Here is a 17,459-nt window from a genome sequence, read left to right on the forward strand (position 1 = left end):
CAGTATCATCAAAGCATAGATTTGTCAGTCAACTAGCTAGGCAGTATCATCAAAGCATAGATTTGTCAGTCAACTAGCTAGCCAGTATCATCAAAGCATAGATTTTTCAGTCAACTAGCTAGCCAGTATCATCAAAGCATAGATTTGTCAGTCAACTAGCTAGGCAGTATCATCAAAGCATAGATTTGTCAGTCAACTAGCTAGCCAGTATCATCAAAGCATAGATTTGTCAGTCAACTAGCTAGCCAGTATCATCAAAGCATAGATTTGTCAGTCATCTAGCTAGCCAGTATCATCAAAGCATAGATTTGTCAGTCAACTAGCTAGGCAGTATCATCAAAGCATAGATTTGTCAGTCTACTAGCTAGGCAGTATCATCAAAGCATAGATTTGTCAGTCAACTAGCTAGGCAGTATCATCAAAGCATATATTTGTCAGTCAACTAGCTAGCCAGTATCATCAAAGCATAGATTTGTCAGTCAACTAGCTAGGCAGTATCATCAAAGCATAGATTTGTCAGTCAACTAGCTAGCCAGTATCATCAAAGCATAGATTTGTCAGTCAACTAGCTAGCCAGTATCATCAAAGCATAGATTTGTCAGTCAACTAGCTAGCCAGTATCATCAAAGCATAGATTTGTCAGTCAACTAGCTAGCCAGTATCATCAAAGCATAGATTTGTCAGTCAACTAGCTAGCCAGTATCATCAAAGCATAGATTTGTCAGTCAACTAGCTAGCCAGTATCATCAAAGCATAGATTTGTCAGTCAACTAGTTTTTTGAAGTCGTTGATTATGTCGGCCAGATTGAAAACTATTGACGTCGTCTCAAAGCCAAAGACTTCATCGAAAAATTATGGTCAACCCTGTGACCAAACAGCCAATGACCATCGCTCGGTCTTTCTTTTTTTTTTTTTTTGGGGGGGGGGGGGTAAATGGAAGATGCTGTCCGAGCAGTCGGGTTTTACTTGGAAGGGATTGATTGAAATCGATTTGTTTTTCTTTGCTCTTCCAATCTCCCTTCTTTCTATGTTTGACCAGCGTTAGCCTGGACATAAGATTTAATAGTTTGATGGACAATGTGTATACTGACATACTTGTCTAGTTCTTCTGTTGTGCTCTGAATGTCACAGTGGCGTGGGAAATACAATGGTAGAGTGTGAGAGGGGAGGTTAGGGCGAAAAAAAAAGTGAAAAAAAAAAGGGGGGGGGGGTATTCTCAACATAACTTATATTTTATATTATATTGTAAGTAATTTTGAGAAATGTCCCCCCCCCCCTCCTTTTGGTATTAGGAACGTTCTTCTAACCCAGCTTCAAGACATAGCAAGAGAAATGAACCGGAAGCAGTTTGGGATGCCGCTTGATGCCAACTTTAAAATGTTTCATGATAACAAACGAAATAGTTACCCCTCAACCCTCCCTCTAAAAATTAATCAATAATGTTCAAGTTATAACTCGTTCAGATTTAATATTCTCTCTATGTCCCTCTCTTTTCTCTCTCTCTCTTTTCTCTCTCTCTCTCTCTTTGTCTCTAAACCTCTTCTCTCGCTCTTTCTCTCTCTTAATTTCTTCCCTTGCTTTCTTTCTCTCTCTCTCTCTCTCTCTATTTTTTTTCTCTAAAAGTCTCTTCAAAAATAATAGGAAACAATATAATTAAACGCCGTCCTAGAGAATCAAATGATTTGATGCTATGCACTTGTCAAAGTATAATTGGAACTTTCTCTCTAATTTCCAAAAGAATTAAAAAAGTCAGGACTTCATCACAAACCAATAGAATCCTGTTCATTGTAATTTCAATACTTTGTGCCTGTGTGTTATGGAGTGTGTGTGTGTGTGTTTCTGTGTTTCCTGGGTGATATGGAAAGGGAGTGTTTATTGTTGGTTATAGAAAGAGTGAGAGAGCATTATTTTAATGTTAGTCTTGTAGAATGCTGCAAGATAAGCAGCTCTATCGTAAGCTGTGTGAAGTACGCCAGAATACTCCAGGATGCTTTAATAGCCTATGATGTGTTGGTGGTGAGATAAATGTGTAGAAATATCAGTTTATTTCACTTCATCTCAAATTGAGTTTGTCTATATAGAATTAAAATTTACAATTATTTTTGTTCACAATGTAGTTATTCAAGTTATTTGAAGTTTTACAAGTTAAATATTATTATAATATAATACGCATACAGCGGTTTAGTTGTCTAACAGCAGTTTGGTGTTACAAGTCAACGACCGTCCACTGTGTGAAGGTCTTAATTTTAAAAGTAAGTTCCAAGTCACTTCATATCGGACATTTAGTTGCTTTTTACACACTTCAAATGAATTTCCTTTATCTGTCCGTTTGTCCGTTCATTTGCTTTGTCCAGATTAAACAAAAATGTGTCAAAATTTGAAGACTGCAGAAAGATTAGAGCCTATACCAACAGGCAACACACTCCTTTGATCACATTGGACGTAAATACCACCGGCTTTCTCCAATTCAGAGTGGGAGCCTAGTTACTTGAGGTGGGGCCTCCCTGTACTTCCATTTTTTACACCTTTTTTTCTGGATTTTTCTCTTTTTTTCATTCTTTGTATTTCTATGACTGTCTTTCTATCATTATTACTGTCTTTCCATTGCTGAGAAATTTCAAGTCTCGCGGTAGAATCCTGGTGTACAATGAGATTTTGAATAGAAGATTTTTTAGGATACCTTTGAGTTCATTTAACTCTAATGGGTTCCTGACATTAGTTGAGGAAAATAAAGGCGGTTAGTGGTGCTGACCACACGCCATCTTTGTTAACCGTCAGCTATAGAAAGATATGAGCTTTACATCATCTGAAAGGGGCACTTTACTCTTTAACTTTCCATTTTCCTTTTTCCCAGTAAGTCCCCTTTAATTGCTATTTCTGTACCTTCTCGTATCTCTTTATGATTATATGTGTAATGTAAATATACTTTAACTCACAAAATAGCGCTAGATTACTTAATATTCAAGTATCGGATGAATCTTGTCATTATCGCTGTCACCAGTCAAAGAACACTTGCCTGTAAAGAACCGGACTTTTGACACTATTTCTTAATCAACAAGCTCATGTAGCCCATTGTTAGACCGATCACTCAAAACAGACCCACGGGCCATGAGTCGACAACACCCAGACAGTAACTGTGCTATTATGTAACACTAGACGAAAAGCGATCACTCGAATGTGACGTGAGCTTTCACGCCAGAGTTTTGCTGATTGGATAAGTAGTGCCTCTCTGGACTGTATCACTCCGCAGACTTCTTCCAAACACACAATTAGGGCTCTGCCCCTCCACGTTTTGTTTGTCTGGGAGATCCTGAAGTTGATGACTTTATTTGCCTTCATGAAATAATGCAACACGAACAGCTTTCCAGTTTTATGACTGTATGGTTTTATTGCTGAGATTACTATGAGTTATTGAGCAGACGATTTGTAAAGTCTGCTTTCTGTCTTATAAACTTGGTCTATCTGAAACCAAATGTTTATCGTCGTGTTGACCGAACTTTTGTGGTTTAGATTCGAGATATTTAAAAAAAAATGAAACGCTTTTTAGATTAAAGAATTTTTAAAGACATTATCGTTTAGATACGATCACTTTTTTATCAACAATGTTTTATATTATACTTTGTAAATATATGTTTTGTGTTGTGTGCCAAAACATATGAATTCGAGAATTTTAAGGAAATATCATTTAGATTTAAGCTCATTTTAGATTTCATATATTTTGATAAAAAAAAACTATTTTGTTGATGAATAAAAAATTGTGGAGAGTTGTAGATTTTTGTTTGGTTTAAAAGACAACATTTATTGCTAAAACTGATTTGCATGTTGTAAAGTCTCAATTCTGAAAATTTCTTTCCACCAAAACCAAACTAAATGAGGTGAGGTATTGAAATGCAAATGAAACTATTAATTTTTTAAAATATTAATTCTTATTTTATGATTAAATAATTTAGTATATTAAACATCCAATTGGATTTAAATCAATATTGGCAAGAATGAGGATCGAACCCACACAAGTCCGCTTTACTAACTCTTCGCTCTATTAACTTTCGCTACCCAACCACACTACTTGTGCGCACATTAGTATCAAATAAATGACTTTTTTTTTTCTTTCTTTTTTTTACATCTGTGAACAGAAAGTAAGCTAATAGTAGGAATTTAAAGAAAAAAAAGGGCCAGGAATATATTTTTTTAATGTTCTGTCTATTATTTTAAAGTTAGTTCATCAGTTTTCCGATCCATTTTTTAAAAACATTTTTCTCCTTTCTACTTCTGCTAAGGTTAATGAAACAAAACCTAAACGTTGTTGTTTGATTTTTCACTTCTGCTCATGACAGCTACACTTGCCAGATTTTCAATGAAGTACATGCAAAAAGGAAATAGTGGTGGATGTGGAAAAACTGCGTTTGAAAACAGGGTCTCGAATTCAGCGCCTTCCGAAATTGAAAATGTTAGGGGTTGACAGATTTAAGTCTTGAAATATGCAAAATTTATGAACAATTGAAACAGGTCTAATTGGATTTAGAAGGGTACGGTAGTCTTTGATATTTTCTTCATTAGTCGCTCAATAGGTTTAATACCAAGGTGGCTAATATCACCATGATGGATATCTGCCTTATTGTGTGGCGCAAACAAGTTCAAGACTACAATGTCGTACACGAAAGCTCAAGATTCGAACCCTGCCCTCCGCCATCCTCTGCTTGGCACAAATCATATAATGGCATTGTTAAACTTACACAAGTCATATTAGTGCCAGGTTAAACTTACACAAGTCATATCTTTTGTGCCTGGTTAAATTTAACTTACAGCCATGTATAGGCTTTAGCATGGCTTTAACCGTCACAACATTTCCCCAAACAAAACACTATTTCCTGACCCCGTCGTCTTTGTGTTGATTTTTATGATCAAGTATAATAGAAAGTCATCATCTTGAACATCCGTCTCTCTCCCTCTCTCCTTTTAGCCTTATGTGTTATGTCTTTTTTTTTATCTTCCTCTCTATCCTTAATTGTCACCATCTCTCTGCTCTCTCTCTCAACTTAGTTCTCTCTCTCCCATCTTAGTGCTCTCTCTCTCATCTTAGTTCTCTCTCCCATCTTAGTTCTCTCTCTCCCATCGTAGTTCTCTCTCTCATCTTAGTTCTCTCTCTCATATTAGTTCTCTCTCCCATCCTAGTGCTCTCTCACATCTTAGTTCTCTCTCTTAGTTCTCTCTCAGCTTAGTTCTCTCTCTGATCCTAGTTCTCTCTCCCCTATCTTAGTTCTCTCTCTCATCTTAGTTCTCTCTCTCATATTAGTTCTCTCTCCCATCCTAGTGCTCTCTCACATCTTAGTTCTCTCTCTCATCTTAGTTCTCTCTCATCTTAGTTCTCTCTCTGATCCTAGTTCTCTCTCCCCTATCTTAGTTCTCTCTCTCTCATCTTAGTTCTCTCTCCCCTATCTTAGCTCTCTCTCTCTTATCTTAGTTCTCTCTCTCCCATCTTAGTTTTCTCTCCCTTTTTAGTTCTCTCTCCAATCTTAGCTCTCTCTCCCATCTTAGCTCTCTCTTCCATCTTAGTTCTCTCTCCCATCTTAGCTCTCTCTCTCCCATCTTAGGTCTCTCTCCCATCTTAGTTCTCTCTGCCCAATATTAGTTCTCTCCCACATCCTAGTTCTCTCTCCCGTCTTAGTTCTCTCTCTCCCATATTAGTTCTCTCTCTCCCATCTTAGTTCTCTCTCTCTCTCTCTCTCTCATCTTAGTTCCCTCCCTCTCTCCCAACTTATTTCTCTCTCTCCCATCTTAGTTCTCTCTCTCCCATCTTAGTTCTCTCTCCATCTTAGTTCTCTCTCTCCCATCTTAGTTCTCTCTGCTCTCTCTCCCATCTCTTAGTTCTCTCTCTCTCTCTCTCCCATCTTAGTTCCTGTTTGACTTTCACTCCAACCCAGCAGACGACTTCCAAACACAGATTCTAATGACCTTTCTGCTTAACCCCTAGGGCTTCACATTTAACGTTAATCGCTCTGTTGGTCTGGAGCCCTGTAGTGAGGCTCTAGGACCGGCCTCGAATTGAGAAAAGAACTCGGTCATATCACCCCTTAATAGTGTATCTGCCTCTCCCCCCCCCCTCCCTTCCCAAAAAAAAATAATTCTTTCTTCGCGTTACTTTATTATGCTGACCATATATAGAGAGAAAATACAATCCAAATTTATGAAGTTCGGTCCATACAGACGGCTATCAGACGTGACCATGACCTTTCGTGAAAATAGATTTAAAAAATGAGGGACGAAGATGGATGCAATATAAAATTAATTTAGCGTGATGGTCAAGCTGATTCCAGACCCTTTTTCCCCCCTAAGAGTTCAAATCTATCTATATATTGGGCTAGATTTATGTTATGCACAGGAAGGGGAGATGAATACGTTTTTCTTTTCTTAGAGAGAGAAGGAGGGGTTTCAATTGGTCAACGGTTCAGCAGGACTGACCAATCAATAAGCTAAAGTAGGCCAGTGAGATCTTACGTGTTCAGGGAGAACTTCTCCATCTGTGGCTGCTGATCAGAAGGCCTTTAGTAGTACACAGAGAAGAACATTGGTCTGCGTTTTAACCCATCTCAGTTCAGTCCCAGTACCCTACTGGTAGACATTTGTAGAGACATTTGTATAACTATATAGATCTCAGTCTTTACAGTTTGTAGACTGTTATATAGAATATTGAATGTAATAGCCGCCTCGCCTTAAATGGATTGCCAGATGGCTGCAGTGGTTAACCTTACGTGGGCAACAAAAAATATAACGATAGACTACTTCACAGACCACTCTGAGACTTTTCTCTCGTAGCTTTCATCTTATCAAAGGTGCTAGTCGAGGTCATACGATGGGAATCATGGGATATTTAGTGCTTGACAGGGTGCACACCAAACAGCTGTCAACGTGTTTAGAACTTTTCTATGTGGCATAGCAAGATCCCACTGACTTTAAGTCTTTATGCCCTAAAACATAATGTCTGCAAGAAAATGTCTGCCTAAAAACTAAAGATTTGACTGGAAAGTATTGTTTGTCTGAGACTGAAAATATGAATGAAATTTATTATTTGACTGAAACTTATAAAACTCAAACTTACTATATGATTAAAACTTAATCAATTTATTATATAAAAAAAGTTATATGGCTGAAACTAATTATACGACAGAAATTTATTATTTGACTGAAACTTATTATAGAACTGAAACTTATTATGACTAAAACTTGTTATAGAACTAAAACTTATTTAGAACTGAAACTTAATATATGGATGAAACTTTTAAAACTCTATATAAAACAAACGTATAGGCCTATTACTAAAACGTAGGCCTGAAACTAACTATATGCTTGCAACTTATTACATGACTGAAACTTAATACACAATAAAACTTACTATCAACCTGAAACATAACCCTACTATTTGATAGCCAGTTTTTATTTCAGTTAAAATGTCGGTCCAGTTTAACTTCAATGGTGATAATGTTATACATATACAACTTTGGGGAAACTGCTGAGTTCCTCGTTTCACTTTTGATTAAAGAAAAAACAACTAAAATTCAGATCAAAAACTAAAATTTTTTTTTATCCTACACAATTTCCTGTTGATGTTTTTTATTACTGATCTTTATAAATCACTCACAAAAAATAACAGAACAATTTATTGCATAAAAGAATGAGCTGTTCAGTAAATCCATGTATTAAAAAAAATTGACTAATAAAAATAAATAATGCTACAATGTCTTAAATTGGAATACATTTTTTTAGAGTTTTTTATTTACAAACTTTTTTTTTTTGCAATTATAAAAGAACAATTCAATGTATCAGTACATTCCTCTACCAGTGATGTCTATGACATTCTTCTATGATTGGTGTCTTTTAAAAGGACAACTCAAACAAAACTTTCACAAGAGAACAATGTCCTCCATTGTTTTATTTAGATCACTTAATTTATCACTGAGTCAAATGTTTTGAATTTTAATGTTCTTTACACACACATACACACTCTCACACACACATATGTCAATATCTATTGTTTCAATTCATTCTCAAGTGTTGTATACATTGCAAGACCTTCCATTAGTGACAATAAAATGTAATAACAAAATGTAAAGTATTGTTCTAGGTAACAAGAGGCATACAAAACAACAGACATTTCTCACATAATATTTTCTGATCACAACAGCCAAGTCAAATACTTAATGAATAACATAAACTTTTATACTTATGACACACAGGCATCAGTCAGTCAACCATCCCAATAAGCCATTTATTTGACCATAAAATAGTAACATAAAACAACAAATAATTGGGTTGTAAATTGCAATTGATGCATGGCTAGATACTCACAATGTATAATAGTAAGGATGGACAGAACATATGTTGTATAGCTAATCTTTGATAGACCACCCTGTGTGTAGTCTATAAACACAACAAAAATATTTCAAGCAATGTTTATTACTGGACTTAAGGACTGAGTGTCTATTAGTTGAGTCTAAGGTGTCAGACATTTGAGATGTGGTAGAAATGACAATATGGTTTAAGGCCCAATGCTTTTTAGTAAATAAAGGGAAGATAATATAAAGCCCATCTGATTCTATAGCTGATGGTTAACAAGGGTGCCATGTGGCCAGCACATCAACCAAATGCATTTATTTTCCCAATGTTTGTTAGGCATTCAATAGAGTTAGGTGGACTCAGTCGCTTTAAAATCCAGAATTTCAAATACTATAATTCAAATGGAAACCCCTCGGTTTGGAATCCAAGCAGCTTATTATGCCTCCAATTGTTTTACAATATAACATGTGGGCAATGATTTCAACATTAGCTTGAATAGTTCAGTAAAACATTGAAGATTGGTGCATTGTTGCACTGGTTTGCAGCGCTCAAAGTCCACTATCAGTTAGTGTGTTGATTTTTGTAGAAGAATGTGACAACATGTGATGGTTATTGGTTTGTAGCTCTTAATAGTTAGTATAATAAAACAGATAAAGGCATATTAAACTTTCAGCGTAGAACTTGACATAGACATGAACAAGCTTCCTTTAAAACAAAACTGAATATAACATTTATTTATAAATATAAGCAGACTCAACTTGAAAGTAGATATATGTAGAAAGACAAATGAAATAATTTAAAACAAGATATAACGTCTTGTCTGTCTCACATCTCTTGCTGATCTCTCCTCCAACTATCACACCAGTTCATATTGACTTCAATTATGACATACCACCTTGTGATTTCATCAGAATCCAGTCAGCCTACACAACCAAAACCATCTGCTCTTCTTTTCTCATGGTTACATAATAAACACGCACATAAATTCCATAACACATGTCAATGTCATAAATCAAATTTAAACCTTTGGTTCTGTGTGAGCTTAGCCTGTCTTTTGTTGCATACAAGCACCGCAAGTACCTAATGACCGAATTCTCTACATTCCTGTTAAATTAAATCAGTGACAAACCGATGGTGCCTGGCGCCCCCTTTACCCCTTCTCTGACTTAAATAAATTTTACTGATAAGTGTATGCACCATTTTATAGAAAACATTGAATCTTAATAATAAAGTATATCAATTATAATATATAACACTACAATGCTTTTAATGGAAAGGGAATAGCAATCACAACAAAGCAAAAATATTTAAGGGAAAGAACTACACATTTACAGCTATATATATCAATACTGTAAGATCCCACATCCATTCTTGGATCAAGTTGAAACTTTAGAAAATTATTTATTGTTCCTAACAAAGCATGAATCAATTTAAAACATTACCAATTAGTGAATTAATTGATGTTTGATATTAAAAAGGGAAATAACTTCTACATTATTAAGATATACAGCTATAAGTGTGGATTTCTTTCCCTTAGATAAGCTTTTTCTTTTTTTTTTTGTTTCAAGTCAGGTACAAACATTTCGTAAATACTTTCAATGTTTTTAAACTTTGAATTCATAGTTGGACGATAAGCATCCTCTTATTGAGACTGAAATATTTTTTAAAAACTATGTTCCAGACAAAAAGAGATCTAATGTTTTGTTTTACTAAAAAAAAAAAAACATTTATAAAAAGTAGCCAAAAATGAATACAAATGAGCCCAACTCCAGCAGTCACATTAAGCCAATAATATAGACTAAAACAATTCCTTAGATATTGAAAAAGTTATAATGGATGAAAAGCTATCATGGAATCCCCATATCCAATTCAAATAGGCACCAATGTTTATTCATAGAACATTTGCAAGTCTAATAAAAATGCAAAACTAAAATGCTTTTTTTTTAACAACACTAGAATAGGTATCTTTCTTGATGTTATTTTTTATTTATTTTTTGCTAGAAATTTTCAACAACAAAAATCAATAAGTAATAGAAAATCACATAAAATACTGGAATAAAACCAAACAAGAGAATTTAGATTTTCTTACAAATGGATATTTCCAGTTGACAATAGTAGAATCACTAAATTTATAGACTCTCCGGGACAGATGGTTTTTTAAAAAGTAGCAATAATACATTTATCATACAATTACACTTGAAGCACTTAATTATAACATTAAAGTTTTTAAAAACTAATATAATGCCCAGGCACAAGAGAAAACATTCTAATTGCTGAAAATAATACAAATAATATTTTGTTTTCAAAATGTTATTCATGTTCTGATCAGAATAGTCTGTGTAGTACTTAAATCCCTGATTAACATAAATAACAAAGAATTTCTCTAAAAAAAATAGATAAAAACTTATTCCTGTTAGATATCAAGCAAGCAACAAAAAAAGAAAACAAAAAAAAAACCTACAGATTAGAACTTGTCTTTAATTTATTCAGCAAGTCTATCCGTGGAACCACATGACCTTTTCTGGGTTTAATTGTGACATTGAAATCAACACAGCCCATTGTGGCATGATCTTTATAAAACATTCTGTGATGTTTAGGAAACTTTCTATTTAGAGCTTCGATGCTCTCATCAAATTTATATTCCTTTTTAGACATAAGGTCAGCTTGGTCAGGGTACAGGTCATCACCTAAAGGTAACAAAATAAAATAGAACTGTAGTAAGGTCAGCTTTGTCAGTGTAAAGGTCCTCACTTAAAGGAAACAAAATTTAATAGAACTGTTTAAATTAGACCAAACCTCATGTTTGTATATCACAGGAAAAAATGTGATTCACATATATATATTAGGTACAAAAACTACACAAGTAGTATTTTTTTTTATTTCTGAGATACAGAAAGAACCAGAGGTTCTCAAAATGCCTACAAGGACAGGCTACAATTATATATATAATTATAATATATATATAATCCATGAAAGATGCTATACATAAAAGCAATAAAAATAAAACATTGCTCTATTATAAAAAAATCTGGAAAGATTAAAAAAATAATAAAGTACAAAAGTAAAGTAACAATTTTACCTGGCATTACAAATAAGACACCATCTTGGCAAGCGACTGTGAGGGGACACCATCTTTCTACTCTGTCCCTTTCTGGCTGACAGAGAATGTCCAAAAGGTCACTGGTTGAGGTAAAATTCATTAGCCTGGCTAATTCATACAGCTGTGGGGGTGCCAAGCCAGACTTCTGCCTGAAGTAAGCTGACAATATAGAACTTGGTGATCCCCACTGAAGAAAACAATTAAAATATTAAAAGTACTTTAAATGTAATTTCAAATGGAGACAAATAGACCAAGTTCAATTAAAAACAGAAAACATTCAATGCATTTATATGTATTTTCAACAATTAAAGATAAAATGATTTTGAATTATGTTTTGCTAGTTTTACATGTTTCGGATGTTCCTTCAGAATTGAGATAATCTACTTCCTTGTCCAAACCTCCTGCAGAATGACAGGGAATAGCAGCGGCAGGGTATGAACCCAGGACCATCGAGACAACCGAAAGACAGTCCAGCACACATACCCCTTAACCAGGCAGCCATCCTTTACTGGTAGATCTATGACTACCCATCAATAAGACAATGTTCAAAACTGTTCAGTAGGTCTATCAATGAAACCTCTTAGCCACTGTGAAATGTATTGTTAAAATATCATACTTTTCAGCATTCCGCAATTATCAAAAAGCAAATTATAAATTGTGGATCAACAGGCCAGATGAATTTTGTTCTACAGCCCATATAAATTTTGCTCTACAGCCCTTGATACATTTTGGTCTTCTTTACATTCTTCATATCAAGTCTGGACTTAAGCAGAATCTTTCTATCTCTAGAAAGATTCTGCTTATCGCTAGGACTGTCTTTAAAAGATTCTCTTCAGGGTTTTGATCATGTACCACATTTATTCTTCTCTGATCTAACAATCTTATCAGGTCACCTTACAATTAGTTGTTTTTATTTCTGCATCATCACATCATACATTTCTTCTGCTATAAATTCCTGCTAGCGTTCTTATAACAAAAAAAGTACAGACATTCATCAACAGATGTCTGAGAAATATCCTATAAATACACTGGTGCAACAAAATAGAAAACAGCAAACTATGGACGATGAGTAGACATAAAATATAGAGGTGCAAATCTTAGAGAGAAAGTGGAGATAGAATGGTCACACCCTTAGAAAAGATGCCAATAACAACAGAGCTTGAAAGGTCCTATAGTAGAGGAAGACCAAAAAGAACTTGGCAACGCAGTGTGCAAGCTGGGAAGCCATTACCTAGCAAGAGACCGTTGAGAGTGGCATGTTTTACTGCGGCCCTATGTTCCATGAGGAACGCAAAGGAAAGATGATGATGATTCTTATAACAATCTCAGATAAGGCTGTTTGTATATCATTCTAGACTTGGTAATATATTGAAATAAAACTACACAACATTTTCTAACATATTTATCACTTAACAAGAGGGAGCATGAAAACTTCTCAATATATGGTATGTTCATAATTTTTTTTTCCTTCATCAAAAATCAGTTGAATGTAAATGAAATCAAATGTTTATTAAATGAAGATGAAAAAAAAAAAAAGAGCAGATATAACAAAAACTCCACAGGTTTTCCAGCAGACACACAATTTCTTATACAAAAATCTGATTATGGCATCAAACCACCCAAAAAAGTTTATACTTTTCTATCATTTCTATTGATACTTGGGGGGGGGGGTTTGAGGCTTGTTATGATTTGTTACAAAAAAGGGAGGGGGTATAATAGATGATTTTTCAAGTTACGTAATATCCGAACATTCCCTTAGCTGATAGAAAAAGAACAAAGGAAAGGATTGGAAGAAATGGTGCCCCATAGAATTTTAAAGTTTTATCTGGGTGTATCCATTGTCTTCCAAGATGGAAGGAGCCATGTATGTTTATATATATATACAGTTTTATTTAATATCTCATTATTATAAAAAAATGTAGTAAAATTAATTTGGGCCAGAATGGTGAAGTTAATTATCTCAATTTTGTATATCATATTATAGATTATGTATAAAATAAAATATATAGCATCTAAAAGATTGTTTTTATACTGAATATTTTTCATCTATTAACTTTTGTATAAGCTTACTACAGTTCTATTATAATTCTATTACAAAGGACTATATGATCAGTTGTTAGAATTTTTTTAGGGGAATTTTTAATTTTTCCATGCAAAACAATACTGCCTGACAAAAGTACTTGATTGATGCTCTGGTGATATCTTTATTTCAACTGGTTCCAAAACTTGTTTGCAAATTTTTTTTTTACAATCTTATGTATATTTACCAAATACACTCAAGTACCTATCAGGAGATCTCTTAAACTATCAATTTTTTTCACATAAAATTTTGTACACAGGTTCCTTTTACCTCTTAGGGGCTTGCTAAGATGTTTAGATTTGCAACCTAAATGTCACAATTTACGAAAATCCACAAGGTTTCTATCAAACCTTTGTATTTTATTTTCTATATTTACCTAAAACTCTTCAGCCTATATAAAAAGCATAAATAGAAATAACAAACACTAAAATTACCTCCTGTATTTTTAATGCATATTTTCTTTTTTTTTCCAAAGTTGACTTTTTAATCTGCCTTACATCCTTTTTTTAGCCTAATTGCATCAGAAACATAAATCTAGAGTCTATTTGTTTTTTTTCTGCATGTGTATATGTGCAAATTCAAAATGGATCAAATAAATTATTACAGTTAATAAAAAAATAATTGGTATTTCTTTTTTTTAGAGGACACAATCCAAAATAAATGTAGTGTAGGGACCAGGAAGGGGGAATTCAATTGGGGCCTTTGAAAATTACATCTTTTCCACTCTAAGCCTGAAACTGATGGTCTAAGGAAATGCATTGTAACAGATACAATAATTCACTGGCTAAAAAAGTATGTTGGATTATATTTTTATTATTTTTGAAATGAGTGTCATGAACTCCAGAATCAGCTAGTGTCCTGTAGCTATGGAGTTGTGCCTGAAAAGTTGAGGATCTTGTTGATTTACAAGAATTCAGGAAGAGATGAAAACAGTTAAATGTCAATGAATGAAAGTGAATTGACTACATTTGAGTGTGTTTTATTACTTTATAGAAACTGAACAAAGCATGAACCATACAGATACAGATAGAAGACTTTCATAGAGACACAAATATCTTTCCCACTGCAGTTCATGCTAACAAGTCTCTACAGCACCAGTTGGAGTATTAATGAAAAGGGTCATACTAGAAATTCCAAATATTTACAGATTGTGTGCTGGAGGGAGGGGTAGCTTTTCCCAGTTACCAGTGGAAAATTGGAACCACTTTAGGATATGACAGGTAACAGAGGACATAGAGTTAACAAGGGACACAACTATCCTAGATTTTTATTATCGATAGTTGGATATATCATATCAAAAATGACAATTTTCTTATGTCAGGAATAAGGAATATAAATTTAGCTTTCTAGGGTTATTGATTTCTAAGTTGCATACTTTTTTCTGTGAGAAATTATTATCATTTAGTGATTGACATAATTTCATATTTTTGGTGACTTTCTATTTATATCTGAAGCTAAGAAAAAAATAGAACCCAATATTATAGAGTATTGAAATAGAATATTTATATATAATATATATATATATAATACCAGTAATATATATTATATATATTATATTAAAACTTTTTGAATTCTATAATGTATTATCATAAATTGACAAAAGAAAGAAAGGTCAATCATGAATAGAGAAACAGTTCCCTATATCTAAATGTTAGTGATTATTAATTAAATTTTGACTCACTATAGTATTCACTGTTTCACCAAAATCATGTGATGCTCTTGGTTTATGGTCAATACAACACACATAAAATATAGTATCAAATCGATAGCTACTCATCATGTCTCTTGGGGGAGTCAGAAAGTTTGACCATTCAAACAGTGACCAGACTTCTGGTATTAAGTCCAATTCCTGACACATTAATAGAAATTCATTTGGATCTCTATTTACTCGATCACGCCAATCGCTGAGAAGGGTGACATTTTCGTGTATCAATCCAGTGCTTAAAGAACCATTACTTTTATATATTGAGTCAGGAGGATAGGATAATTGCTTGGCTGGCTGTACCAAGAGTACTCCAGACTCTTCAAACGTTTCTCTAATAGCACAGATACGGAAGGCTACTTCTGAGGGAATAGAAGTGAAAGCTGAATCCCTTTGACGAGTAAACATTGGAGCAGCTTGACAAGACTTAGAGGACATGGCCTCAAACATTTTCTTGCAAATGTCTGAACCCATTTTGTTGAAAACAGAAAGCCACTTTGAAGAAAAGTCGCTGTCTACAGCAACACCCCCAGGAAAAATATAAACATTGGGCATAAATTTACTTTTACTACTTCGTTTTAACATCAGCACTTCAAAATTTTCACCTGCGTCTGATTGAATATTAATTTCATCATTTTTACTAGAGCCATTATTAAAACGTTTAGCAGCTGAATCATGGGCTGCAGTTAAATTTAATTGAGTCAGTTGTGTGCCAAGTCTGGCACTGTTCGAAGTTACAAGTATTAGACTTGCAGCTTCTCGCCAGTGCTTCAAAACAGCGGCCATTATGATTATGTCACTTGTATGAATTTTATTGAATGAAATGAATGTAGATCTAGAATAAAACCTAAAAACATCTACACTACCAGATCCTCTAGATCTAGATGCATATGTCTTCTAGATTTAATTAATTAGACCTAAATCAAGTACATAGCAACATGGACTTTGAGACTTTAGCATTTTTAAGGGTGCAGCCATTTTGTAAACAAAGGGAAGATAACTCACGTTTTTTTTCAGTGAAGGGGGGAGAACGGGGTCTTGGTCTGATTCTTAGAGCAGTGCAATGGTTCTCGAAATTTCAAGACCCGGGGACCCCTTTATTTAGTCAAAACTTGTCCATGGGTCCTAAGTGAAAAAGCTACATAAAATTGTAACAAAAATAATGACAAGGATGAGGTTTCTGTAAGTAACAACTACAAATCGGTTTCTTTTATTTGTGATGAGGTTCAATACAGCACTGAATCCAGGTTTTACCAAATATGAAGTCGAGGAAACGGGCACTCAGGCCCACCTCTGTACAATAATCCATAATGCAGGATATAAAATTGAAATATCTTTTTGTAGCCTAAATTTGTCTTATCATTGTTTAAGTGTTAAAATTATTGTTCAAGCTCGACCTCATTTGAGGATATTTCAAAATGCTGCTACTGTATTGTTATTGATATTCTAGATCTAGACTTAGAAGACAATGCGCAAAATGTTCCTGAATGTCTATTAATTAATTACAAGTCTCTGATGAATAGGGTCTACATGCGAAAATACCTGAAGACGTATATTCTGTTTCTTTTGTTTGTTTTGTTTAAGTGGGCTACTAGTCCTTGTTTTAATGTGTTCACTTGTTTTTGTTTAGAATGTTATTAGTGAGTAGGCAGTCTTCTGCCTGTTTTCTTATTCTTGTTAAGAATATGAAGTTTATTTTTAAAATCTGTGATTTTAATTAAATCTGAAGTGATAATATAACAACCTAGTCTGTTCCAGATAAAGATTGTTTATTGTCAAATTTAGATTTATTTTTTTTATACTTTTGAACAGAGGTATAGCTGGCGTTGGGCCCCAAATGAGTGGGGGGGGGGGTTTTAACAATAAATATTAAATATTACGCAAAATGCAGGGGCCCCAAAGAGTTTAAGCCCCCTAGTCCCCAAATGAATGCAAATTCCTAGCTACGCCCCTGACTTTGAAATATTAAAACGGTTAAACTAGAGTTTACAGTGTGGACAAGTGCATAAATATGGTCATGGGGTATGCGCTCTGGACTGTCGTTCGGTCGTCCCGATGGTCTCTGGTTCATACCCTACCCGATGCCATTAGAATATTTGTAGACAAACAATGGAATTATTTTAATGTAGATCTCTGGTTCATACCCTACCCGATGCCATTAGAATATTTTTAGACAAACAATGGAATTATTTTAATGTAGATCTCTCACAGATCTTGTTTTTTTTTTCTTTCCAGTTTCATAACCC

At 34.2% G+C, this 17,459-nt stretch overlaps 2 protein-coding genes across 2 annotated transcripts in view; one reads left to right on the top strand and one right to left on the bottom strand.

The window, feature by feature from the left end:
* The window catches only part of LOC106074122 (glutamate receptor ionotropic, NMDA 3A-like), a 177,335-nt gene that overhangs the window by 49,794 nt on the left and 110,082 nt on the right, over positions 1-17,459 (top strand). Inside the window, exon 3 of the mRNA XM_056030168.1 lies at positions 17,449-17,459. This exon is cut by the window's right edge and continues 138 nt beyond it. Within this exon, the coding sequence (XP_055886143.1) occupies positions 17,449-17,459 (11 nt within the window). The remainder of the gene's footprint in view (positions 1-17,448) is intronic.
* On the bottom strand, positions 7,678-16,193 carry LOC106064364 (acyl-coenzyme A diphosphatase NUDT19-like). Its single transcript, XM_056030169.1, has 3 exons — positions 15,193-16,193; positions 11,411-11,618; positions 7,678-11,018 (listed from the first exon to the last, which is right to left on the bottom strand). The coding sequence occupies exons 1-3, from the start codon at positions 15,997-15,999 to the stop codon at positions 10,789-10,791; spliced, it is 1,245 nt and encodes a 414-aa protein (XP_055886144.1). The 5' UTR covers positions 16,000-16,193; the 3' UTR covers positions 7,678-10,788.

This window comes from Biomphalaria glabrata, chromosome 5 (genome assembly GCF_947242115.1).
Source record: "Biomphalaria glabrata chromosome 5, xgBioGlab47.1, whole genome shotgun sequence".
NCBI lineage: Eukaryota > Metazoa > Mollusca > Gastropoda > Planorbidae > Biomphalaria > Biomphalaria glabrata.